The sequence below is a fragment of the Mauremys mutica genome, chromosome 23 (assembly GCF_020497125.1).
Source record: "Mauremys mutica isolate MM-2020 ecotype Southern chromosome 23, ASM2049712v1, whole genome shotgun sequence".
NCBI lineage: Eukaryota > Metazoa > Chordata > Testudines > Geoemydidae > Mauremys > Mauremys mutica.
Window position 1 is genome coordinate 11,236,444 of NC_059094.1, and position 25,548 is coordinate 11,261,991.

The following is a 25,548-nucleotide window of genomic DNA, read 5'->3' on the forward strand; positions in this document are numbered from 1 at the left end:
TCCTGCTCCCCACCATCCAGCAGCCCCCTACCCCCCTCTTGCCCTGCGCTGGGGGTGGGGGAGAAGGTGGCAGGGAGCCCCTCCCGGCCCGCTCACACCAGCAGCAACAGCCGCAAGCACCAGCCAGGCGAGCACAGATCTCCCCCAGGCCGGCGGCTCGCCCAGGCCCGTGGGCCTGCAGCGGGGTTTATTTTCTGTACAGTCACACAAGGAAAGCCCTGGCTGCTCGGTTCCGCTCTAGCCAATCTGTCCAGGCCCAGCCGTGGGGCAGCTGGGCTCCCAGGCCCCCTGAAGCAGGGGCCGGGCCAGGCGTTCAGAGCCAGCGCTGGCGCGGGGGGCTAAGTCCGGGGGGTGAGGTTCGTCCGCAGGGGCAGCAGCGCTTCTACCCACTGGCGGGGCTCGGCTATCAGGCTCTCCCAGACCTGCCGCTCCTCCTCCGTGGAGTCCATCCACGCCACCGGCAGCCCGTAGCTGCTTCCTGCGTGACGACAAAGCGGCACTGTCAGCGGCTGGGCCCCTGTGGGGGGGCGGGGGTCTCTCCCACACAGCCCCCCCTCCAGCTGTCCCTGCCCTAGGGCACCAGGGCACAGCCTCCCCACATCCTCCCTGTATCAGCCCCCCAGCCCCCTTCCATGGGTCAGGTACAGACCAAGCCCTGGGTGCAGATACAGCCGCAAGCATCCACCCCGGCACCATGCCTGGCCTTGTGTGCCCACAGCGGCTGCCAGCAGAGGAATCAAGTGGAACAGGGAGCGTGGGCACGGCCTAGGCACATCCCCGAGGTGATGGAAGTGCTGGGAGGGGGATAGGGAAGCAGCAGTGGCTGTCACTCTGGGATAGCCTCAGGGGGAGGGGTGCCACTCGCCCCAGCTGTAACACGTGCACCATGGGGCAGAGGTGCCCATGCCAGTACAGCCTAACCTGCCCCTCCACGGGCCCCCTGCAGGTGCCTCCCTCCCCTGGCACGCAGGACCCACCAGCACCCCCCCCCCAGGTGTATCCCTCCCTGGCACGCAGGACCCACCAGCCCCCGCCCCCCCAGGTGTATCCCTCCCCTGGCACCCAGGACCCACCAGCCCCCGCCCCCCCAGGTGTATCCCTCCCCTGGCACGCAGGACCCACCAGCCCCCGCCCCCCCAGGTGTATCCCTCCCCTGGCACGCAGGACCCACCAGCCCCCGCCCCCCCAGGTGTATCCCTCCCCTGGTACCCAGGACCCACCAGCCCCACAGCCCCCCTCCCCTGGCACGCAGGACCCACCAGCCCCCCCCCCCAGGTACCTCCCTCCCCTGGCACGCAGGACCCACCAGCCCCACAACCCCCCTCCCCCCCCCCTCCCGGCACGCAGGACCCACCAGCCCTGCAGGTGCTCCATGCCCAGGAATGTGCCTCCCATGGCATCACCAGCTGGGTGCCCGCTCACCTGTGCCCAGGCTCAGCCGGATGCCGCCCAGCTGCTGCTTGGAGAAGGTCTCGTGCTCCCAGACGGTGAACTCGGCGCAGGCCTCGCTCAGGTCCTTGGCCTGGAAGCCGTCGTACACCATGGTGTGGTTGAAGAGGGGGCTCAGGCTCCGCTTCACCACACGTGTCTTCTGGCAGCTCGTCTTGCTGTCGTCGGGCAGGACGTAGCTGGGGGTGGGGGGGGAAGCGCAGCCTGAGGGGGGAGCACAGGGCCGGGACCGGGCAGGAGGGGGCTGCTGGGTTGTTCCCCTGCACAAGCGCCCAGGGCGTGGGGGTGCAGGAAGAACGCACCAGGGGCCTTGGAGTTGGTGGGATGGTAGCGGCTCCGCTGCTGCTCAGGCCTGTGAACTACTGAGGCCAGGGGAGAAGTGGGGGCGGAGAGGCGTGGGGGGCGGGGAGGACCCATACTCCTGTCCCACAGTCTCTGCAGCAGGGAGCCGGGGCTCTGCCACCCTGAGCCCAACGGCAGCGCGGCATGGCTACCGGGCACCCCATCCCTCCAGCCTGTCTCCCTCGGCTCCAGCCCTGCCCCCCCACCATGGGCCCAGAGCTGCTGCCTGCAGCCCCCCACCCTTACCACTGAACGAAGGTGTCCACGCTGCCGCTCCGCATGGGCATGAGGCTCTGAGCTGCCTTCACCCAGATGTGCAGCTCCCCCGTGGGAGGGAGCCCAGCCCCTGGAAGAGAGGCCACGCCACAGTGAGGGAGGGGGGCAAGGATGTGTGCAAAGGGGGGGGGGAAGCAGGGGCATTGCCCCCCCTATAATGGGGGGGAGGACACACAACTCCTCTGGGGTAAGGGCAAGTAGAGTGAGCTCCACCGAGGGGGGAGAACCAGCTACTTTGGCCCTTGGACTGTGGGGAGAGATCCAGCTCTGCCAGCTGGGGTGGGGGAAGGCAGCTCCCTGGTGGAGGGGGGGGCAGATCCCCGGGGGGTGGCACAGAAAGTGCCCCTCCAAAAGTGACCACATGTTTATTCCTGTGCACGCCCCTGGAGGGTGGGGGGACGCCTGGGGGCTGCATCTGCCCTGCCCCAGGGCCGGTCCCTTTCCAGCCAGGGCCCCCGGCTGCCTGCCCGTGCAGAGCTGGGACTCCCCAGCGCGGGGAAGGGGGGGGGTGCGCACGGCTCCCGCACGGGGCTAGGCCCAGTAAATAGGAGCGAGGGCCCCAGTCGTCCCTGGGTTCTCAGCGCCCACCCCTGAGCCCCTAGAGCTGGGGCAGGCCCGGGCTCACCTTCAGTGCCCACGGGGATAAACTTGAGCGCGACGAGCAGCTTCCCCCTGCTGCTGAGCACGTCGGGCAAGACCCGCATCTGCGGGGGGAGGAGCAGACGCAACGTTAGCAGGAGAGGCCTGGGCTGAGAGCTGCAAGACGCGGGGAGGGGGACGTGCAACAGGGAAAGACCTGGGGTGGTGCCAGTTCTCTGGGCCCGGGGGCGGGTGTGTGTCTTAATTAAAGCGCCTCCGGCTCGGGCCCCAGCAAGGTTGCAGGGGGCTGGCAGCTGCTGGGCGCTCGGCAGGTCACACGCGAATGCCTGGGCCGGAGGGAGGGCACCGCCCGCGGCTGGGGGAGGGTAGTGGCGATAACAGGGCAAAGGAGACGCCGGTGCCGGCCGGCCGGCCCTCACCCTGGGCTGCAGGTTGAACCACGCCGGGCCCGTGTTGCTCCAGTCCCAGGCGCTGAGCTCGACCTCGACCTCCCCCATGAAGAGGTTTCGCCCCAGGGCGTCGTGGTGCCAGACGGACAGGTTCAGGATCCGGCCCGGCAGCTCCGCCTGCTCAATCTTGTACTGCAGCGCGACGGCGAGAGAGAGGCGATGCTGGGAACAGCGGGGCCTGGTGGGCCGTGCTCAGCTGCAACCCAGCCCTATGCTGCAGCACCCCCCGCCCTGCCCCCCGCAGTGCTGAGTGGATTCCCCTGGGGGGGGGAAATGTACCCCCACCCCTGCTTCCCAGGCCAGCGCTCAGCCCATGGACGTGTCACTGCCCAAAGGACCAAGCCTTCAACAGCTACCGGGTGCCAGACCCCGACCCCTTCCTAAGAGCAACCTCCTCCCCCTTCCCCAGCCTCCCCGGAGCCCCACCTGCCCCCTACACTGCCCCCCCCCCCGCCAGTGTCCCTTAACCAGAGAGCCAGCGTCACTAAGAATGGCGAGGCCAGCGGCTCCTGGCCAAGCCGCTCTGGTTTCCCCTGGGGGCAGGGCCCCCGCCCCAGTCCCCGCCCGCCCATCCCACCCCACGTACCTTGAGGGTCTCGTTGAAGATGGGGTCCAAGCTCCGCTTTTTGACAGCTGTTTTGCGCTTGCTGTGGTTGGATTTGTCCGGCAGGAGGTAGCTCTTGACATACCTGGGGGTGGGATGTAACGGGGGGCAGATGCTGACCCAGGGCTCCTGGGGCGGGGGGGGCGGACGCTGACCCAGGGCACCTGGGGCGGGGGCGGGCGGACGCTGACCCGGGGCTCCTGGGGCGGGCGGCGGGGGGGCGGACGCTGACCCAGGGCACCTGGGGCGGGGGGGGGGGGCGGACGCTGACCCGGGGCGGTGTGTGCCGGTTCCATCCCAGTGTAGCTCTGCCAGTTAGGGGCTGGCTCCTTGCCACCAATACAGTTACCCTGGGGCAGCCCCTCATGTGGACGCAGGTACAGGCGTGTAACGGTGCCCCACAGCAGGGCTGCATACCCCTCCTCTCGCCAGCGCTAGCGGCACTGCTCTGTGGGGTCGCTACACCGGTGTAACTGTGTCCAGACTAGGGCCTGGCCCGTGCTCTCTGGCCCAGCACAGCAAGGAGGGTGCCTGGGCGTCTGCTGCTGGCTAGCAGCCGCCTGGGCCGATGGCTTGCTACAGGTCTGGTTTCACCCAGCACTGACATGCAGCCACCTCTTGGCGGTAGCCAGGCAGCTGTTCAACAGCGCCCAGCGCAAGCTGCTAGGGCAGGAGGGATGTTACCTCTCACGCCACAGGCAGCCCAGGGCCTGCTGCCCCCTCCCTGAGTCACTGGCCTGCCAGCACCTTGTTAGATCCCAGGGCTCCCGTAGCCTCAACGCCCCTAAGCCATGTGGGGCAGGTGGGCGGAGCCCCACCCACAGCTGGGCTGCTCAGGCCTGAAGCAGGCTGGGGAAGCGCCAGAGTGAGGAGAGGGTTAAGGGCTCTGGGGGCAGGGCGGGCAGCTAGCCCTGATCGGTGCCTGGGGGGTGGGGGGGCTGCAGGCAACAAAGAGGGACAAGGGCCCCAGGCCTGCAGGGGCGGCTGGGGCAGGAGTCCTGCTCCTGCGGGGAGATCGCAGACTAAGGCCAGCTGGGTGGGCCCCAGCTGTGGCTCCTCTGTTGGGGGCATGGGGGGAGGTCCCCCAGGGGCAGGGCTGTCTGGCCAGGGCACCCTGTTTGGCTGCAGTGGGGTGGGGGGGCGGAAAGCCCCTGTGACCGTGGTCTCAGTTTGGGCATTAGCAGGGCCATCTGAGCCCAGGAACACTGGGACAGGCGGGCCGAGCCCGGGGGGGGCCAGGGCCCTTCCCCACCACGGCACTCACGGGTCCGATCGCTGCTTCTTGGCCTCGGCCAGGTCCCGGCACTGGATGACCCGGATCTGCAGCTCCTTCTTCTTGGCCTCGTACTGCAGGGCGAACTGGATGCAGCCGCGCACCTCCACGTTCCCCACGTCGCTGTCGCTGTACAGGCTCATCATGCTGCCGCTCAGCTGCAGGCAGGGACGGGGGTGGGCGGTCAGAGCAGGAGGGGCAGAATGGGAGGGGCAGGGAGGCCTCCCCCCCGCCCACAGGCAGAGAAGGAGGAATGCGAGTGGAGAGACGCAGAGGGGCACCCAAGCTGGGACTACATTAACGGCCCCTTGAAACACATGGCAAAATCCTGAATCACCTGATGGGGACGCTGCCTTAAAACCCCCCTGCCACAGAAGCCGAGGGGGCCAAGAGCTGAGCCCACTCCTGACCTACCAGCTGCAGTGACCCTTGCATGGCCAAGGGACTATCAAAAGGCCCAGCAGAGGCCCTGGCACACACCTCAGTAGGCTTCAGAGTACACAGCGGCCCAGTACTCATCTGTCCTGCTCCAACCAATGACTGGTCCACAACAGCTCTCCAGCCAACCCTCCTCCCCAATTGCCAACAGCCTTCCACCCCCAGCCTACCCCCTGGCCCTCGTCCCCACCCCTGGCCCATACCGTGGACGAGCTGAGGCTGGATACAGAGGAGCTCATCAGTTTATTCACGGGGTCCGCGCTGTTGCTCTTTGGGGGTGACCCGGCGCCGGCTTCCTGGCCGTTCTGAAAGGCCTCGTTACTCTGGGAAACACAGAGCAAACCGGCCCCGAGTGAGACGGCAGCCGAACACGCCCCTCGCCCCCACCAGCCCCAACCCTCACGGGACCAGGGCCAAGACACAGCAATGGCCCAGCCAGTCCAGCCTCCCACCGCCGACGCTGCGCCATGCTGGACGTTTCGGCAGCCCATGTGCACGCCGAGCAGGGGCCGACTGGGCGCACACAGCTCCAGGCAGGTGTATGACCCCTGTATCCAACCAGCTTCTCCCTGTTTCACCGAGAGGCCCATGGCGGGGGCCCGGCCGCAGGCGAAGCCCAGCTGGCTGGTCTGGTTAGTGCGCGGTGTTTGTAGGGGAACCGGTCTGAGCGGTGGGGCACATGGGGGAGGTCGGGTGGCCCCGCAGCTGAAGTGAAACTTGTCACCTGAGCCAAGGGGGAGGTCTCCAGGGTAACTCACTCCACACCAAGAACAATGGACAGCCCTGACAACGGCCGGTGTCGGACTGTCTGGCCCAAGTGCTGGCGTTCCAGAGACAAAAGAACCCCCCCAAAAACAGTCTCTGACCAGGGGACCCCGAGGGTAAGAGACAAGGGGGGACGAAGAAAGAGCCAGTGTTGGGCTCCGTTAGCAAGGAGCCATTCGATACTCAGGAAAGGTGGTTCCCGGCGTCGAGGCCTGGCCGAGCGCTGCACGGAAACGCCTTATCGGCCACGCCAGGACCTGGCTATGAAGTCCAAGCTCTAGCCTGTGTGTTACCTTGTGTTACCTGTAACCTTGTGCTTCTCAACCCCGAGCCCTGCGTGTCTTTGACGCTGACGCTCTCAGAAACATCAGACACGGGCGCCGACTCCGTGGTGCTCCGGGACTGGAGCACTCACGGGGAAAAATTGGTGGGTGCTTAGCACCCACCGGCAGCTCCCTGCCCTGCCCCCCTGCCCCAGCTCACCTCCGCCTCCTCCCCTGAGTGCGCCGCCAGGTCCTGCTTCTCCCCCCTCCCTCCCAGCGCTTGCCACCGCGAAACAGCTGATTCGCGCGGCAAAGCTGGGAGCGAGGGGGCAGGAGGAGGAACGCATCATGCTTGGGGGAGGAGGCGGGTCCAGGGCGGGGATTTGGGGAGGGGACCAATAGGGGCAGGGAGGGGTGGGGCTGAGACACGAGCACCCACCGGCACCCAATGGGGCAGGGAGGGGGCGGAGTCGGGGCAGGGGCGCGAGGGCCCACTGGTGCCAACCAAAGTTGGCGCCTGTGGCTCTAGACACGGCTAGGTGCCTTGTGCGAAGGAGAGCGCGGAACGAAGTGAAAGCTGGGAACTGGGGTGCACGGCTTCCCCGGAGGCCGCGGATCGGGGTACACCGTGGCTGTGCAGAAGACAAGGGCGCGGGGGGATAAATTGCCAGCCCGCACAGCACAGGGCGAGCCCAGTGTGGAGCACAGCCAGGGCTCCCTCTGGCTATAAGCAGGTGGTGGAGATTCACCTCTGACATCTCAGGTAGCCCTGAAAAGTGTCACACGCACCCCTGCACGGGGATCGATGCAGCATCCCGCCCCCCCAGTACGGTAGTTGTAGGACACCTGGATTTTTTCACTGCTGCAGTTATGTGATGGGGAGACTATTGGGGGAGACCCCAGCCACGAGGGACCCAGCCAGTAAGTGACGCGGGTGGGGGTGGGGAGCAGGGATTGGGCGTGAGGATTTCTGTACTGGGCTTTGTCTAGAATGTAAAAGGCCCAGGGCCAGCCCCGAGCACCTTCCTACCTGTTCTGTGACCAGGCTGTCTGGGGACGGATCAGTATCCGGCTCTGCTTCCTCTGCGTTCAGCGGGTAGAACGGGTTGGTGGTCTCTGCGGTAACAAAGAGGAGGCATTCGGGCTGGTCTGCGGGACACGAGGTCAGAATACCCCGGGGCACGCAGCCTGGGGCCGGCATAACCCGGGGCACGCAGCCCACACGGGGGGCAGGGGGTGGGGGCACCAGGCCGGGAAACCCTGGGGCAAGCAGCCCACATGCGGGGGAAGGGGGGCACCAGGCCAGGATACGGCACGCAGCCTGCACGCGGGGGGCGGGACGTGGGGCTGGGATACCCCAGGGCACGCAGCCTGCACGCGGGGGTGGGAGCCAGGCCAGGATACTCTGGGGCCTGCAGCCTGCACGTGGGAGGGGAGCTGGGCCGGGATACCCCGAGGCACACAGCCCGCACATGGTGGGGGGGGGCACGAGGTCGGGATATCCCGGGGCACGCAGCCTGCATGTGGGGTTTCCTTCCAGAGACTCAGCCCTCAATGCTGGGCTTAGAACGGTGAAGTCAGCGAGAGGAACAGACGCGTGAGTGGGGTTGGCGGGGGGGGGATGGGATCCAGAAGAGGGGCCGAGCCCTTGTTAAGCAGGTACAGGGTCCTCTGACCTTCGCCCCCCCGTCCACACTGCACGGGGACCCGACAGCATCCATTTCCCCAGCCAACCGCACAGGCCGCAGGGACATTTACCTGCCTTGTCCTCGGGCTCCTGCTTGCTAGCCTGGCTTGTGTTCTCCTACAGAGACAAGAGAGCTGGTAAAGAGACAGCCCAGCTCCACTGGGACGGGCTCTTTGGGGAAATACATTCTAACCGGGCTGATCTGCATATGCAAATCACATTCATTACTATCCCAGATCTTCAGACTGTGATGTCGCAGAACTAGGAAATTCACCAAGTAACAATGACAGTAGCAAAAAAGCAACACACACACACACACACACACACACACACACACACACACCACTTTCAACATAATTTGTATATTTAAAACAGCTGCTTTGTAAATAGAAAGCTGCAGGCTGAGGAAGGTTTGCTCTGGAGGTGGAGTTTACACTCTTCCAAGCAGTGGTCCCCAAACTTTTCACGGTCGCGCCGCACCCCCCCTTATCCTTGTCCACGTACACACACCCGAGAGCCAGAGCCAGGAGTGGGGCCGTAGCTTGGGGGCCGGGGGAGGGGGCGCGGACAGGGGTAAGGGGGCTGAGGCTGGGGCCGCAGCTGGGGTCGGGTCTGGGGCCAGGAACAGAGCCGTGGCCGGGCCAGGGTCTGGGGCCCAGGCTGGGGCCAGGAACAGAGCCGTGGCCGGGCCCGGAGCGTGGTTTGGTAGCGCTCCATCCCCGCCCCCCTTGGGGGTTGGCCTGGGCCCCCCCCAAACATTCCTCCACACCCCACAGTTTGGGGACCGCGGCTTTAAAGGCTGTTCGTTGGAAGTTTAGTGCTATTCCAAATGTCGCGAGTTTCATCACAGTAAATACACTGACCCATTGCACTGGCCACAGAGGGACCCAACCCGGAGTCCCCAAACCCTGGGAAAGCTCCGATCCGGATCCGCATCTGAGCCCAGCTCCACTATTAACCCTTCGGGGTCACCCCCTGACTGGAAGAATTAATGGTGCGTCCTGGGACCGAGCTCTAGCTGATGAGCTATGAAGAGCACTGGAATCCCTCCACTGGATCAGCTCAACGGCTTTCCCCACTCACTGCCTTTGGGGGCGGTGGGAGAGGAACCAAGGAAATGCAACTCCAGCGGCTTGGACGCCTGTAGCCGTTTCTGAGCCCGCCTGTCCGGTTCAGTGGGCAGCTTCGTACGTCACTTCCCCGCCGCCCGGCACGCAGGCAGCCTGGCTCCTGCATTTCCCAGCCTCTTGCACTGGAACCAGGCAGCCCCAACGTCAGCACCTCGGCGTTTAACACAGACCGAAGGCCCAGACGCGGCCCCGGGCTGCCACCCTGCTGGTGAGCGCCTATTGGACAAGGCCGGGTCTGAACCAGGAGGGGGGCGGGAATTCCTGTGACGACACCTCTGACTCGCCCACGTCACCAGACCCATAAGAAGGGCCCTACTGGGTCAGACCAAGGGTCCATCTAGCCCAGTGTCCTGTCTGCCGACAGTGGCCAGTGCCAGGTGCCCCAGAGGGAATGAACGGACCAGGGAATCACCAAGTGTCCATCCCCTGGCGCCCAACTGACCTGAGTCTCCATGGGCTGGGGCAGCTGATGTGCAGCCTCTCCGGGAAGCCTGCGAGAGGAGAAAACGATGAGTCTTTCTGGACAAGTCTCCAGGCTACGAGGACGTCTGGCTTCCTGCCCCACGGAGCGTGTGCACCGCCCTGCTCTTCATAGACCCTTCTTCCAAAGGGGGGGCCCCTCTGGCTGGGGCTGTCCATCCGTCTCTCCCCGCCCCCATTCGCTGGCTTCCCTCTCATTCATCTCCCCCTCCGTTTCGGCTTCTTTCCCGCATCAGCCCAGCTGCTGGCCCCATCCATTTCTCCCTGTCCCGTCCCCCATGGAAGGAAAGAGCCAGCTTTACAGCCAGGGAGGATGCAAGCAGCCGCAGGCCCCCACTTAACCCTGCTCCCAGCCAGCCAGTGGAGATTCTCCTTCACCCCCAAACCCCTCCCTATGTCCCAGTAATGAGCCCCTTCCACACGCCTCTCCCCGGAGCCTGAGTCACCGCCTGCAGCCGTTCCCGCACGCTGCGCTCATCACGCACACAGCTAAAGGGTGTGTGGCACCAGGAAACTGACACCCACAAATGCACACTCCTTCCCTTCGCACGACTGGAAAGAGGCGTGCACACGCACACACACCCCACACACACCCACACCCCCACACACACCCACAGCTCCTCCTCTCCACTTTGGGTCTCTAAGCCAAAAAGCTTCTCACCTGCCCTCACCATCCGGCACCTCAAACGTGCCCTCCTCCTCGGATGCTGGCTCGCTGATCACCTCCAGGTCCCCCACGTGGGCACTGCGCTTCGGATCCCACTCACCTGCTCACAGGGATCATGGAAATCTAAAGGGACTGAAGTAACCTCTCCCGCTCCCTGTCCTGTCCCGGCATCGGCTTCCCCGCTGAAATTGGGGTGTCTAGGGCACGACGTCCCCATGGGACAAAGCTGGGTCCTACGCCAGCCTCTCTGCAAGCTGCAGTCACTAGATGGCGACAGCGCCACACTACAGCAGGCGGGCACCCAGCAGGATGCAGCTGTGAGAGTCAGGACACACATGGGGCGGCTGACCCTGGGATTTCGGGCCAGGCAGCTCACCATAGGCCAGATGCAGAAGCCTTTCTTTGATCTGGGAGGGCAGGGCCTCCCCCGTTTTCAGAATTGCAGCAAGGCAGGTGCAACACATGATGGGATTGCAGTAGGGTGACCAGATGTCCCAACTTTATAGGGACAGTCCTGATTTTGGGGTCTTTTTCTTATATAGGCTCCTATCACCCTCCACCCCCATCCTGATTTTTCACACTTGCTGTCTGGTCACCCTAGACTGCAGCGAAGCTCCCTGAGGATGTGTCCAGCATGCACCTGCTTAGGCAGCGTTTAGTGCTGGGTCCCTCTCCTCCATCGGTCACCCAGCAGAAACGCCCCTGAGATCCCAGCTAGGTCACCGGTCCCAGCGGCCAGACCCTGTCCCAGCTCTTACCTTTGGGTTTCTTCTTCCTGCGGATGGAGGCCCGGACGAGATCAGAACCAAAGTGATTGTGCCGGTGCCGCTTGGAGCGGACATCGCAGAACCAGTCCCCGGTCAGGATCTTCAGCTGGTTGGGATCAGAAACGGACTCGCGCAATTTGCTGGAGGCGAGGAGAGGGGAAATGTTGGAGCCACTTCCCGGAAACATACTCGGCCCATCACAGCACCAGGGAGGGACGAGCAACCACAGTCCACTGCTGGTGTCCCGCCCGTTTCAGATAAACAGCTGGGCTTCCATTTCCCCCCTACTGTCTGTTCTACCCGCCCGTTGGCCAGGAGACGTGCTCAGGCTCAGCAAGGGCTGAACCCCTCTACAAACACATTAGCTGCCCACGGCCAGCCCCAGGCAGGCTCTCCCCCAAGGTCCAACCTGGCCATGCCCCGTAGGTGAGTGGAGCAAACTTCCACAGGGGATGAGGCAACAGAGTCTGAGCAGCTTTAAGAAACACGGCAAAGGAAAACTTTCTGCTTCGCAAAAGCCTTTCCAAGGTAAGAATGACGCCCAGCACTGGCACCCGCTTCTAAACCCTGTACCCCAAAGCTTATCCCCTGCGCCCCACTGCTGGCACCCCTGTGCCCCAAACCCCAATGCTGATCCCCTGTATCCCAGTGCTGATCCCCCTGTACACCAAACCCAAATGCTGACCCCCCTGCACCCCAATGCTGATCCCTTCTCTGATCTAAACCCTGACACTGACACCCCCGCAGCCCAAAGCTGATCCCCCTGCACCCCAATGCTGGCACCTCCTGTACCCCAAACCCTGACACTGACACCCCTGCAGCCCAAAGCTGATCCCCTGCACCCCAATGCTGGCACCTCCTGTATCCCAAACCCCAATGCTGATCCCCTGCACCCCAGTGCTGATCTCCCTGTATACTAAACCCAAATGCTGATCCCTCTGCACCCCAGTGCTGATCCCCTCTCTGCCCTAAACCCTGACACCCCCGCAGCCCAAAGCTGATCCCCCTGTGCCCCAATGCTGGCACCTCCTGTACCCCAAACCCCAATGCTGATCCCCTGCACCCCAACACAGATCCCCTGTACCCCAACACGGATCCACCGACACCCAAACACTGATCCCCTCTCTGCCCTAAACCCTGACACTGACACCCCTGCAGCCCAAAGCTAATCCCCCTATACTCCAATGCTTATCCCCCTGTACCCCAAACCCCAACGCTGATCTCTCTGTACCCCAACACTGGCAACCCCCTGGGCTCCAAACACCAATGCAGATCCCCTGCACCCCAGTGCTGATGCCCCTGTACCCCAAACGCCAATGCTGACCCTCCATGACACTGATTGCTCTGCACCCCATGGCTGACACCCCCCCCGCACCCCAAACTCTACCACCAAACAGCAAAACAAAACCCTCCCAGAAAATTAATCTTAAAAAAACAAACTAACGATCCTCCCGCCAGCGGAATTTTTACCCTGTAGCGAGAGGAGAGCCAGAGTCGCTATGAAATCCACTAGGGACTTCTATGCCATTGATTTTAGGTGCTCAGACACCAAGGTGATGGGCAGCAGGATAAAACCTCAAGCTAGCCAAACCTTGTCTACACTAGGGCTGCGGCCATCGACGGGAACAAGGTGTCTTTTGAAAGAGCAAGTCACGGCCCCTCTCTGTGCCTCGGTTTCCCCATCTCTACAAAGGGGGATAACGACGCTGATGTCCTTTGTAAATGGCTTTCAGCTCTGCTGCTGACAGCGCCAGGTATTATTATTTGAGGGTAAAGAGCCCCGGTGCGTTGGGGCCTCGGGGACACAAGCAGGCTTATGTCTCTGTACAAACCCATCTTTCCGCTGTGAGGACCTAGCGCTAACCCACCCGGCTCAACGGCTGGGTGGCCGCTCGGCTTCCCGCTGGCTCGGCTCGAGCGTAAGTCAACCGGGGACCAGTGTAAGCTACAAAGAAATAAGCTGCTCAAAGCGGAATGAAAGCCTCCCACTGGGGGCCTGCCCCAGGCGTGCACCCGACAGCATCTCCTGGGCTCACCTGATGCGTCCCTCCTCCAGCACCCTGAGCCGCGAGTCCCTGCTCAGCACCTCCACGATAGCCTCCTGCTCTTCCTCCGTCAAGAAGCTCAGGTCCAGCAGTGCGTCGGTGTCTATGTCCTGGGCCATGGTGAGGCCGGCTGTGGCCAGGGAGCAGACTGGTACTGCCCAGGGCAGAGCAGCGCTTCCCCGGCGGGGACACACAGCGAGTCCAGGAACCAGCCCCGAGGTCCCTCTGTCCCAGGCGCCTTCACCCCGTCACTGCCCGCCGCAGAACCAGGGCGATGACGGGCAGCCGTCCGCTAGAGCCATTCTGCCACTCTGCCAGGGCCCAAAGGTAGCACGGGGCGCCCAGCGCAGGGGCGGGGAAGCAGGCAGCAGCCCTCAGCTCCGGTCCGCCCCGCTCCGTGGGCCCGCCAGCAGGTCACGCTCCATCTCGACCGCCTGCGGAGACAAGCCAGAAGAGCTGAGGACAAGCCCAGATCCCCCCTTGATGCAGGAGCGTGCGGGGAAGGAAAGAGCCCGGCCACCACCTCCCGAACGGGGCTCGGCTTCTGAGGGCCCTGGGGGGCAGAAGCGGGCAAACCCAGCCGTCAGACACGCTCAGCCCGCGTCTCGCCTCCCATGCACCCGTGGCTGGGGTGTGCCCGTGCTAACTCCCACAGCCAGCTAACGCCGTCCTCCTTTGGCTGGGCCGGAGCTGCAGGGTGTGACTGCGGCCTCCAGCTCAGGCACAGACCCTGGGGTCCCTGCCCCCAGCCACTGCTCGGCTGCAGCTTCTCCCTGGCCCCCGCCCCAGCACACAGCCCCCATCTCCCGTCCACTAAATGAGTCTCCAGGACCCGCCGCTGGCAGCGGGTCAATAACAACGCAGGAGCCCTTGATGGTCTCGTGGCAGCATGCCAGGCTATGCCAATCAGTGACACCCCCCCCCCCGCAGAACTCCCCGCTAGCCGGGAAAGCGAGGCACGAGGTGCCCAGGCAGCGCCAGCGCTAGGATTAGGGTGGCCAGATGGCCCAATTTCATAGGGACAGTCCCGATTTTTGGGTCTTTTTCTTATATAGGCTCCTATTACCCCCCCACCCCCGTCCCGATTTTTCACACTTGCTGTCCGGTCACCCTAGCTGGGCTCAGCCCACAGACACTGGGGACTCCCCTCGCAAGGGCTCGCTGGGCACGGTGTGGTCAGTCGAAGCCAGGTCCGCCCTGCCCTTTGCCAGGCTCACCCTGCACATGCAGGGCACTTCCAGCCTGGCCTCTGACCCCCTCCAGGCAGATGTCCCCCTCCGGGGGATGGAAGAGCCTCTGTTAGCTTCTTAACCGTCACCGCCAGGGCAGATCTCACAGCAGCAAACAGAGTCCTTCCTGCCTGATGCAACGCCTCCCCGCCTCCACCCCACCCACCCACACAGGGCTTGCTTCAGCAAACCAGCAACTTCAACTGCCTGGCTTCAACGGCCTGCAGCAAACGCCCCAGCGAGACATCCGGGATTGGCGTAACCGTCCAGCTCCTCTGGCGCCCAGCAGGAGGCAACGGGGCAGGCGAATTGGCCGCAAGGCGGAAAGCGCCACCATTCCAGCCCCTGCCTCTTCCAGCAAGAGGCGCTGTCGGGAATGGGATCGAGGCGCCGGCTCCCAGCTATTTCGGAGTCTGGCAAAGCAAGAGCTTGGCAGCCCCTGGTCCCCCAGGGGGGATGGACTGTCCAGCCATCTGCGGCTAGGACGAGGGTAGCCACAAAGTCAGATCAGCAGGGAGGAATGATAATAAAACATTTGGAATTTCTCCGCCCCCTTCCAGGCTAAGATCTCAATGCACTTCAGCCATTGGTTGGGAGAGCCTCGCCGGCGGTGGGTCTTATTGCAGAGGGGGGAAACTGAGGCACAGAACGGGGCAACCGTTTGCCCCAGAGCAGGAGTGGCAGAGCCAAGAACAGAACCTAGATCTCCTGGGTCACTCACTGGGTCCCCGCAGCGCGGGTCTCTCGCAGCTCTCTCCGGACATTCGCAAGAGAGAGGATTCAACATGGCACTGACGGACACCGGGCTGGACTCCGGCCTGGAGGAAGGGGCTGCAATTCCCACCCTTGTCAGTAGGAGTCGCCCCAGCTTGTCCATGGGTTTTATGTGGCTCAAACGGTAAAACCAAGAATCAGCCCAAGCTGGGCACCTAAGAGTGGTTCCCTGGAGCCCTGGCCAGCCACAGAGGTGCGAGATCCGAGCTCCTGGGTCCCCACTAAATCCACAAGCCAGACGCCTCAAAGGACCCCCGTCCCTGCCTCTGGGCCAGCCGACTCACCAGTCAGGAGCCAGTCCCCCTCGCAGCCAGCTGACTGTGTTTGCCCAGGGTGTTTGCTCAGAGCCAGCTCTGCCCATGTCAGGGCTGCGCCCTGCGGGGTGATGGCCCGGAGAGTGCCAGTCATCCCCGGGTTTTTCCAGGGGGGCATTTGGAAGGGGAACCTTTCCTGGAGCATTAAAGTGTCTCGCTGTATCTTTAAGGGCTGGTGCGTTCCCGGTTGCATTGCAGCGCAGCGGCATGACACCAGGGAGAGACACTTTTCAAGGGCGCACGATAGGGCTGGGGCTTCCCCCTTGGGGGGCCAGAGGGGCATTCAGTCCCCATGGCCCTCTGCCAAGACCGCCCATGTCGGAGCTAGTCAGTGCCAGGTGCAATGGTGGTTTCTGGGATGTGGCCAACTAGCCAGCAGGGCCTGAGACCGCCCAAACTCATCTCACACAGAGCGCCAAGAGCCAAGCCCTTCTCTGGCCTAGCAGGCAGAGACACGCTATCTCCTGGGCTGCAGATGCGCTTGGCTCTTGCCACACAGCCTGCGAGCGGCACAGACCTGTCCCTGCAATTTGCATTGAGAAAGAGCCTGACATGACAGGACAGAGGGTGGTTGCAACAGAAGCAGCCTGGCGGGGAGAAGGGGCATCGCCCAGTCTGCTGGGTGCCATGGAGCGGAGCGATGAGGAAACGAGATTGCACATCACACTGGGGCAGGAAAAGGGCTGCAAGAGAACCAGGCTCCGAGTTTGCCCTGGCCAGCGGCCCGTCCTCTGCTCACCCCGCATGGCCTAGCGGACTGAGCATGGGGCTAGGAGCCGGACACCCCCGGGTTCTTTGCCCAGCTCCATCCCCCACTTGCTGTGTGACCCTTCGCCTCTCTGGGCCCACGGGGATCGCCGTGAGGGTGGATTAGCTGTGCTGGGAGCAGCTTGGCGCTGCAGCCCCCAGAGAAAACCAGCTAATCGAGGGGCAGAGAATGGGCCCTGGCAGCTAGTGGGGCAGAGCTAAGCAGGGCTTAGGGGAGCCGGCCCGGGGGCCAATCAGAGGGCTGGCTTGCTCCGAGGACTCCAGCTGGCTGATGGGATGCTGCCCAGAGCTGCCAATCAGCGCCCCTGGCGCCTAGGGTTGGGGGCAGCGAGCCCCGGCTGGCTGCACCGGCACAGGCAGGGTAAGGCTGGAACCCAGAGTGGAGGGGGAGGCCAGTTGTGGGCAGGCAGCATGAGGCACATGGCAGGCTGGCAATGCCCACACTGGGCGGTTGCGCCAGTCAGACTGGGCTCTGTGCCATCCCCGGTCCCGAGCAGGCCGGGATTTAACAAGCCAGCCAGCGGGGGAGGGAGATTGGGACCAATGCAGCACCCCTCCCAGAAGGAAAACATTTGCAGAGTCAAAGGAGCAACCTTTGTCACGCAGAGAGGCCAGGGACGGGTGGCCCGTGGTACCGCCCGGGCACTGAAATGCGCCAGTGCCAGCTCCACAGCGAGTCCCCGACAACTTACTCTGGGCAAGGGCTGCTCCCCCTCCTCTGGCCTCCGGGGGCTGGGCACTGAGCCCGTCGGTGGGGAGGAGCAGGGCTGGAATCCAGGCCAGACCGGGAATCCAGTGCGGGATTTGCCTTCCACCGTCCCAGGAGAGCAGCACAGGGCCCAGTGCCAGGCAGGGAGGTGCAGCCTGGGCTGGTTCACCTGGAGGGGGCAGGACTGGGGAGCTGGCATTTCCCCCAGGGGCTGTGTGTGGCCCACACGGGGGTGGGGAGCAGGGACCACTGGGCAGCCCCAGCCTCGCCGGCGGGTCCATGCGACCCACGGCCAGCGCTCTCCCTGCCCCCCTGCGCCCCACACTGCTTGCGTGGGGGTGGACCAGGAAAGCAGGAAGCCAGCAGCAGGTCCCAGCCTGCCAGCCCCACCCCCTGCAGGCCCGGGCAGGATGGCACCGGGAAGCGGGCGTGCCAGCTCCACCCTCCCTCCAGCGGTGGGGCAGGGGAGGGGCTCAACACCCCCTCCAGCCCCGCTGCCAGGCCGGGGGTCCCCCAGGGCCGGACCTGAGGCCTCCCTCTCAGAGGGTCATGTCCCCCCAGCAAGACCTGGCTTTGATTCCCCTGCCATGCGCCCCTGCCCTCCGGGGCTAGCCAGGAGCTGCCCTCGGGAGTCCCTGCCAGCCCTGGTGTGTGGGGGGGGTATGTGCCTTGCTCTCGCCAGAGCCTCAGCTTTGAAGCAGCAGAGTTTGGAGACCTCAAGCCACAACCCGTCACTGCCCCGTCTCCGAGCACAGCGTAGGGACCTCGTGCCCGTGCTGCCCCCGGGAGGGCTGGGGCCCTGGGCTCCATGGGCCTCTCCCAGCGGGGAGTCTCCCCTCAGCTCTACACAGGTCTCCCCCGGCCTCGGGACTGGGCTGCTCCCCCGGGGAATGGTCCATGGAGCCCCCCACAGAACAGGGGCCCATCATCCCCTCGACACACACGGGCCCTGCTCACAGCACGCAGCCCCTGGCCTCCCCTCGCACACCCCCTCGCCCCAGATGCACAAGCACCCGCTCCCCATCCCCTTCCGCTGCCCCTCGCCCCGCCCCTCCTCCCCGCCGGCGGATGCCCCGGGCCCGAAGGAGTCTGGGTTATGTGGAGCCCCAGGGAGCTGCCGCCCCACTGGCGCCGAGACAGAAGTCAGGGGAGAGGGTGGGTCCCCCCTGCATAAGGATCCTGGCACGTCAGACGCGCTGGGACGGGTGAAAGCAAAGGCGACTGCGGAGGAGAAGAGTGGCTGACTCCTGGCCCAGCCCACTGCTGGACACGATGCCCACGGGGATGGCTCAGCCCGGCCCAGACAGAGAAGTTGGGGTCTCTGGGAAGAGACTGAACGAACCAAGGCCTTGCCTGCACTCTCTGGCTGTCCGCGATTTCATGGCACATCTCAAGAGGATGGGGAGGCGTGGGCCAGCGTGCTTGGCTGAGCCCTGCTCCCCCACCCCAGAGGTGGCTGCATTTCAGCAGCGAATGAAGCAGTTGGGGCCAGAGCTGGGGAGGCCCAGGGCACCGGGAGCACCTTCTGGAGGAGGTTCCTGCTGTCCTGTTAATTCCACGCTGCTCTCTGGCTCCGTGGGTTGCAGGCCGGGCTCCACCACAGGCAGCATCCTGTTTACTGCCTGCTGCAAACGAAGCCCACGCGTCTCTCCTCTGGACAGGTTGCCCGCCGCACCAGGAATCAAAATAGAGGCTGAGGTCTGAGCGTCCCGCTAGAGATGCGCTCGCTGCGGTTCTGCTGCCGTGCCCGGCTGGGACACCGGTGGGCGGCACACACACACACAGCGGGTCTGGGGGTGGGGGAAGCCAGCCCTGTTTGTTTATGAAAGCGGCTCCGTCTAGTGCCCCAAATAAAACTGGCTGAACCAGGGAGCGCCGGCTCTCCAGCAGCACACACGGACACCCAGGCCCTCGGCCCCGTCGCCACGCACAGACACCCTAGGCAAACCCAGCACACGCCCCCCCCAGCGCCATGCAAACCCGCTCCCATCCCTCCCGAGCGCTGCACCACGAGCTGAAACACAAACCGCACCCAAAGTGCTTCCCAGGCTCGAACCACTCTGGGCCCTACACCAGGTGCTGTCTGTGCATCAGCACTGCAATGCAGCCACCTCGGGGGTGAAACGCGGCAGCTGTTTCACAGCACATACCATCACTAGGTGCACGGAGATAGGCAAATCCCTGCTTTCCTTCCAGTGCTCTGGGTCTTTGTTTTCCACCCTGACCACTCGCCAGAGCCAGAGTGGGACAAGGTTTCCGATCCCAGCCAGAGGACAGCACCAACAGATGGCAGCTACGCCGACTCCTGCACAAATCCAGTCCCCCCAGAAGGGAGCCTTTGGGCCCAGTAAGCTGAGCGCTCCCAACCCCCCGTGACTATGGATCCGCACCCCCCAACTATACCCCAGCCCCTTCGCCTGGGAGAGCGTCACACCTCCTGCTGACGAGACCAGGGGCTGGGGCTCCAGTGCTCCAGGCAGGAAGGAGGAAGATGGGGTGGGAACCCCTGCCATGTTGCAGAGCAGCGGGGCCGCCCCTGGAGCCAGCCCCCCCCCCTACACACACACCCCACAGATTTCCCAAGAGACCAGCCAGGCATTCGTGTCTAAACAGGACCCAGGAGAGGAACCAGCTGGCACCGGGAGGTCAACTCAAAGCACTGCCTCCCCATCCCGACCAGCCACCCCACGGGGACCAGGGGGGTCCCCCTCTGCAGGGAAGGGGGGAGGTGCAAGGCCTGCAGGGGTGGCTGCATCGTACCCCTGGAGGATCAGGCTCCTTACGCCACCCCAAACCCCTCCAAGCTTGGCCACGGGTGGAGAGCGCAGGAGGCGGCGTTACCTGTCCAGGTGGGCGCCTATGCTGGAGGGACCAGGTGAGCGAGGTCCTTGCAGGCGCCTCTCCAGGGGCCCTGAGCCTCCTCTGGAGGAGCAGAAGTTTTCTCTCTTCCGTCACCCCCACCCCTGCTGTGTTTGCAAAGCTACTCAGCAGCAGCCTCAGCAGGAGACCTAAGGCTGAGTCAACCGCAGAGGGGAGGAAACACCTACCCACAGAGCCGAGAGGAAACTAGGGCCTGGAGCGAGAGCCGCCCGCCGGACCGGACTGGGGACACAGGGGGGTGGCACTGCCCGAGCCCCGCCGGGCACCCGGCACCCCCCGACCCAGAGAGACCGGGCTGGACCAGGGCAGGGTCATGGCCGCCTCTGCACAGCAGCCAGCACAAGGGGGCCTGATCCGGACGGGGGGCCCTGGGTGCCAGCACCATACAGACACCCCCCCATCCCTCCCCTCCAGGCCAGGCCCCTGGGGGCGCACCCGATAGCTGGCTGGGCCTGAAGCCGGGGGAAGGAGTAACCCAGCAGCCCCAGGGCTGGCGGGGATAAACCGAGCTGAGCCTGCGCCCTCGCTGCTCCTCTGCCCCCGGGTAGGGCACAGCTGACCACCCCCCCCAGGGAGGCCTTTGCCATCCCAGCATGGGGCGGGGGGGGATCTATGAGCAGCCTCAGCTCCGTCCCATGAGCTGTGCCCGCTGGAGCGTCGCTCGCGGGAGTCCCCTCAGGAGGCCACGGTGCCCCTGGCCCGCCGCTCTCTCCCCCTCCGGCTATAGGGGGTCTGCGGCCAGGTCCTTCGTCCCCTCGGCGCACCCCGGGGTGCCGGGCTGACCGTGGTCGAGGGGTTCAGGAGGAGAGTTCTGCCCACCCTCGGCAAGTGGCTTTGGGGCCCTATGAGAGCCGCAAAACTGAAGACCGTGGCTCCAGTCTCCCTGTGGCTCCAGTCTCCCCGTGGCTCCAGTCCCCCTGTTCTGAAGGCGAGTACCCCGGCCCCATGGCAGGGGGCAGGCGCCAGCATCCCTGACCCCAGCGGTCAGCACCTCTCTCCAGGGCCGGATTAACTCTCCTGCGGACCCCGGGCTATTAGATTTTGTGGGTCCCCTGTCCAAGGGGGTGCAGGCTCTGGGAGGGAGTTTGGGTACATGAGGGGGTTCAGGCTCTGGGTGAGAGGTTGGGTGCGGGAGGGGTGTGGGCTCTCGGAGGGAGTTTGGGTACATGAGGGGGTTCAGACTGTGGGAGGGAGTTTGGGTGCGGGAGGGGATCAGGCTCTGGGAGGGAGTTTGGGTTGGCTGGGGGGTTCAGGCTCTGGGAGGGAGTTTGGGTGCAAGCTCTGGGTGGGAGTTTGGGTGCGGGAGGGGGTGTGGGCTTTGGGAGGGAGTTTGGGTACATGAGGGGGTGCGAGCTCTGGGTGGGAGTTTGGGTGCGGGAGGGGGTGTGGGCTTTGGGAGGGAGTTTGGGTACATGAGGGGGTGTGAGCTCTGGGTGGGAGTTTGGGTGCGGGAGGGGGTTCAGACTCTGGGAGGGAGTTTGGGTGCGGGAGGGGGTTCAGGCTCTGGGAGGGAGTTTGGGTGCGGGAGGGGGTGCGAGCTCTGGGTGGGAGTTTGGGTTGGCTGGGGGGTTCAGACTCTGGGAGGGAGTTTGGGTGTGGGAGGGGTTCAGGCTCTGGGTGGGAGTTTGGGTGCAGGCTCTGGGTGGGAGTTTGGGTGCGGGAGGGGGTGCAGACTCTGGGAGGGAGTTTGGGTGCGGGAGGGGGTTCAGACTCTGGGTGGGAGTTTGGGTGCGGGAGGGGGTGCAGACTCTAGGCTGCGGCTGGGGGAGGAGGTGCAGAAGGGGGTCGGGGGATCAGCCCTTACCTTGGGTGGCTCCTGAAACCGACTGGCACACCCTCTGGCAGCGGCTCCTAGGAGGGGGGTCAGAGGAGGTCTCTGCAGTGTGCCGCTGCTCACGGGCACTGTCCCCGCAGCTCCCATTGGCCGCAGTTCCTGGCCAATGGGAGCTGCGGAGTCGACGCTCAGGGCAGGGACAGCATGTGGAGACCCCTCTGCCCCCAGGGACGTTCACGCCGCTTCCAGGAGCGGCGCGGAGCAAGGGCAGGCAGGAAGCCTGCCTTAGCCCTGCTGCGCTGCCGGCCAGGGCCCCTGGGCTATTGTCCCCTTTGCTCCCCCTGTTGGTGGTCCTGTTGTGGGGCCCCCCTTAGCCCGATGCTCTGGGCTGCAGCCCCTAAAGCCCCTGCGTTAATTGGGCCTGGCCTCTCTAAGGGAGCCATTAACCGCCTCCTGCTGGCTTCCACCAGACCTGAGGGACAAGGACCAGTCTCCCAGGCAGCTCCCCACTCCACACAGGGCTGCGGGACACGGACTAGGGCCTGCTCAGATCCTCCATCCTCCCCCTGGGTACCTGCCTCTCCCCGGCCCCGGGTCGCTTTCTGCCACTAGGCCAGGCTGCGGGGGCACAAAGCAGTGGGCACAAACCCACCCAACCCGCCTAGGAAAGGCCTCGCCACTCTGGCACTGGGCTCCAGTCATCCGAGGCCACAAGGGGGGGTCACAGGAAGCATATCCCTCCCCACTCCCGGCCTTTAAAAGAAAGGCCAAGGGGATCCGGCTGTGTCAGAGCCATGGGGGAGCTGTGCAGAATTCTCCTGGCACTGCCACCTCCGCGCTGGCAGCAGAGGTGGAGGCAGTGCCGGCATGTAGGTGAGAGCGGGCGGTTCCCCCAAAGCAGACGCTCACGGGATCTGGGCGAGTCGTTCTCTTTACGCGGAGATCACTGGGGAAGAAGGAAGCAACTGACGGTCCCTCCCAGCAGCTTCGTATTGGAGCTGGCCAGTCTGCTCCTAGGGACTAATGGCATCCAGACGCCCAGCACAGCTGGAAAATGCCCCGGGGCTTGGGGTGAGGGTGCCAGGGGGGCACTGCTGCCCTATGGCAAGGCACAGAGCTGGGCCATGGAGGCCCATGTGCTCCCCACCCCCTGGACGACATCTAGAGCTTAGTTCTGTTGAGATGAGTTCCTGTCTGCATCCTGTAAAACTTGCCCATACCGGTATTGCCCTGGCCTCTTCTTTTGTCATTCAGTGTTGAACGCATTCTAAGACAATATGCATTTCCTCACCTTTTGGGGGCGAAGCCAGACTTTAAGGCACCTGCTCCCCTACTTGGTGTAAACTTTGCTTGTGCCAATCAGAAACGAACACAAACAGGTTTTGGGCCCCGTCCCCTATGACACTTCTATGATGTCATAGTTGGTACTTTATAGGCCTGCCTGCCATGTGCAGGCAGGGAGAGGAGAAAGAAAAACGAATCCTGTGTATCCTGTGTACCCCCGTAACCGAGCCTGATCACCTCGAAGCCTCTCTCTCAGCTCACGTGTTTCAAACAGAGCTTCTACGTTTGCCGGTCGTTATGCGTTGGTTTGTATTTGTAAGTATCGGTTATTACTAAATGCTGCATCTTTGTTTATAAATATTGTTAGTAAATATTTTAGTCATTGTGTGTTTTAAGTTTCATTAACTCTATTAGCTAATCATACGCTGCTCCCTTACCCCTTGTAATTGTCCCCAATAAAATTTTTAATTGATTAATTTTAGTGTGTGTGTGTCTGCAGTTTGCATCGTGACCCATACTCTCCTTGCATCCCTTACCAATATAGTCTGTTGCCACGTGCAGCCTGGTAAATAACAGGCCTGCATTTTCTTTCGCCCCTGCGTGTACGTGGCAATTTACAAGTTCCCCAGACAGTCTCCACTGCTCGCCCTCTGTCACCAGGAAAGGGCTGCTGCTTTCCTCCAGAGCTTTCCCCCACCATCACCACGAGAAGCCCCTTAAGAACCATTCTCCCCCACTCCTCACACCCACCTTTTATACCAGCAGCGCCTAAGTCAGGCCTCGAAAAGGGGAGTTTTTAAATTGTAGCAACATCTCTCCACACCCCATCTCCCAGCCCCTGACACCACCTAACTTCCAGCTAATCCCGGTCCAGCACAGCCCAGGCAAATTACAATCTAAAGCCCTGTTTTAGCTAAGAAGCAAGGTGAAGCCGTGGGAACATCCTAGTGTAGACAGGATAGATGTCATGTTCACCCCTGTTACTGTTATGACAAGGGGGAAGTCGACAGGTGTGGCAACTACCAGGCCCTGTCCGCACTAGGACGTCACTGTGTTAGCTCCCCGGTGGCGAAAACACACTTCGTCCCCCTAGGTTAGACACACCCCAAGAACCAGAGGGCGGAAAGAGATGCCACAAACACGCACAGGGGTGTATCCACCCTCCACTGCAGCCGCGGTGAATGAGAGGACAGGAGGGAGCCCTGGAGCTGGGATTCTGGAGTTCCAAGGGCACCAGAACTCGCATCATTTGGCCGTGGGCTGGAGGGAGGGTCTGAAACCAGGGAGTGCCACAGTAGGACTGAGTGCGTTGGGGATCGTTGGGGCTTCTGCCTCCACCACCCTCTGGTCCTTGCTGCGCTGGAGAGCCTGAGACACTTGGCCAGAGGCTGAGGATGAAGCAATTCTGTCCAAAGGACGTGGCTACGTACTGACCACCCGCTCCTTAACATCGAGCAGCTGCCAACTCAAAGGGGCAGTCTGGAACATGGGAATGCCAGGCAGGACTCCTGGGTTCCCTTCTGCAGCTGAGAGCCCTTGTAACAAGTCTTAGAGCGGCACTTTCAAGAGGGGCCTGGCCCAGGGAGGTCTCCATCCCGGGACACCTGGGGCCTGGTGCTGAGGGGCTGGGCTCCTGGCAGGGTTCCTGCAGCACCTAGCTGTCTCAAGCTGGCCACCAGGAGCTGAAGCACCTTACCCTTCTCTCTCAATGGGCCTTAACCGCTCCGGCTCCAGTCCATCATCCCCCTGTTGTAGACATAGGGCAGCAGAGCAACATGGCAGCTTTTCACGTCCCCGTTGCCCTGCCGGCAGTGAGCACTCAGCGCAGGGCAGTGGTGAATCGGGCTATCTGTGCCTCGGTTTCCCTAGGCGTCCAACAGGATGGAATACTGCACTACAGTGCGTGCCCCCACAAAGAATCAGCCCCCCCAAAAGCTAACAGGTCGTGTTGTCAGTGTGTCACTGTATGCCATAGCCTCCCCCCGCCCAGCCCGTGGCTGCCGGGCAGGCTGTCCCAAAAGGCAGATCAGTGTCTCTTACTGCAGGCGGAGTTCAGCCAGCCCCGCTGCCAAGAGCCCCTGACTGGCTTGTAGAGGCTCATGCCAAGAGGCCACAAGGAGGGTCTGCCCCACCCCAGAACCAGGGGCACAGTCCAGCCAGACAGCTCCTGCTCTGGTCTTTGCCCAGAGCCCACACTAAGGGACCCCCTCTGCTCCCCAGCTCCCCCAGGCCTCCGGGACACTTCATTTCACAGCGACGTCAAGGCAGTTTGAGAAATCATTTATTGGTCCAAATTGGGCGACAAAACCAATAGGAGCATGTTCCCCCCACCTCGGGGAGGAGGCAGCCGCCGCCCCACTTGGAGCGCACCGGTCAGCCCGTGCGGCGACCCCCGAACTGACACCCGAGGAAGATTTGCCTGGAAGATCCCAGCCCGGTGACGCTATCACGTTGCTGCACTCAATGCCCAATGCCAGGCTGCCTGGGGAGCCTAATCCCCATAGGCAGTTAGGCCCTGGAGCCTAAGTCCATTGGCGGTCGACAGAGGGGGACTCCTAAGTGCCTAAATCCCTTTGGAAAG

The 25,548-nt window shown here is 63.6% G+C and overlaps 1 protein-coding gene across 2 annotated transcripts; it reads right to left on the minus strand.

Annotated features, from left to right (window-relative positions):
- Positions 1-140: 140 nt before the first annotated feature.
- Positions 141-23,035, minus strand: SYTL1 (synaptotagmin like 1). 2 transcript variants are annotated; one of them, XM_044997692.1, is made up of 15 exons: positions 22,975-23,035; positions 13,227-13,669; positions 11,182-11,330; positions 10,418-10,523; positions 9,719-9,767; positions 8,218-8,263; positions 7,490-7,575; positions 5,635-5,754; positions 4,985-5,151; positions 3,703-3,805; positions 3,087-3,248; positions 2,693-2,771; positions 2,038-2,137; positions 1,423-1,628; positions 141-478 (listed from the first exon to the last, which is right to left on the minus strand). In XM_044997692.1, exons 2-15 carry the CDS (start codon positions 13,352-13,354, stop codon positions 339-341), a joined length of 1,641 nt encoding a protein of 546 aa, XP_044853627.1. In that variant the 5' UTR covers positions 13,355-13,669; positions 22,975-23,035; the 3' UTR covers positions 141-338. The 2 variants fall into 2 exon arrangements, with proteins under 2 accessions (XP_044853627.1, XP_044853626.1); XM_044997691.1 differs by lacking the exon at positions 22,975-23,035 and adding an exon at positions 19,871-20,013.
- Between the last annotated feature and the right edge of the window lie 2,513 nt (positions 23,036-25,548).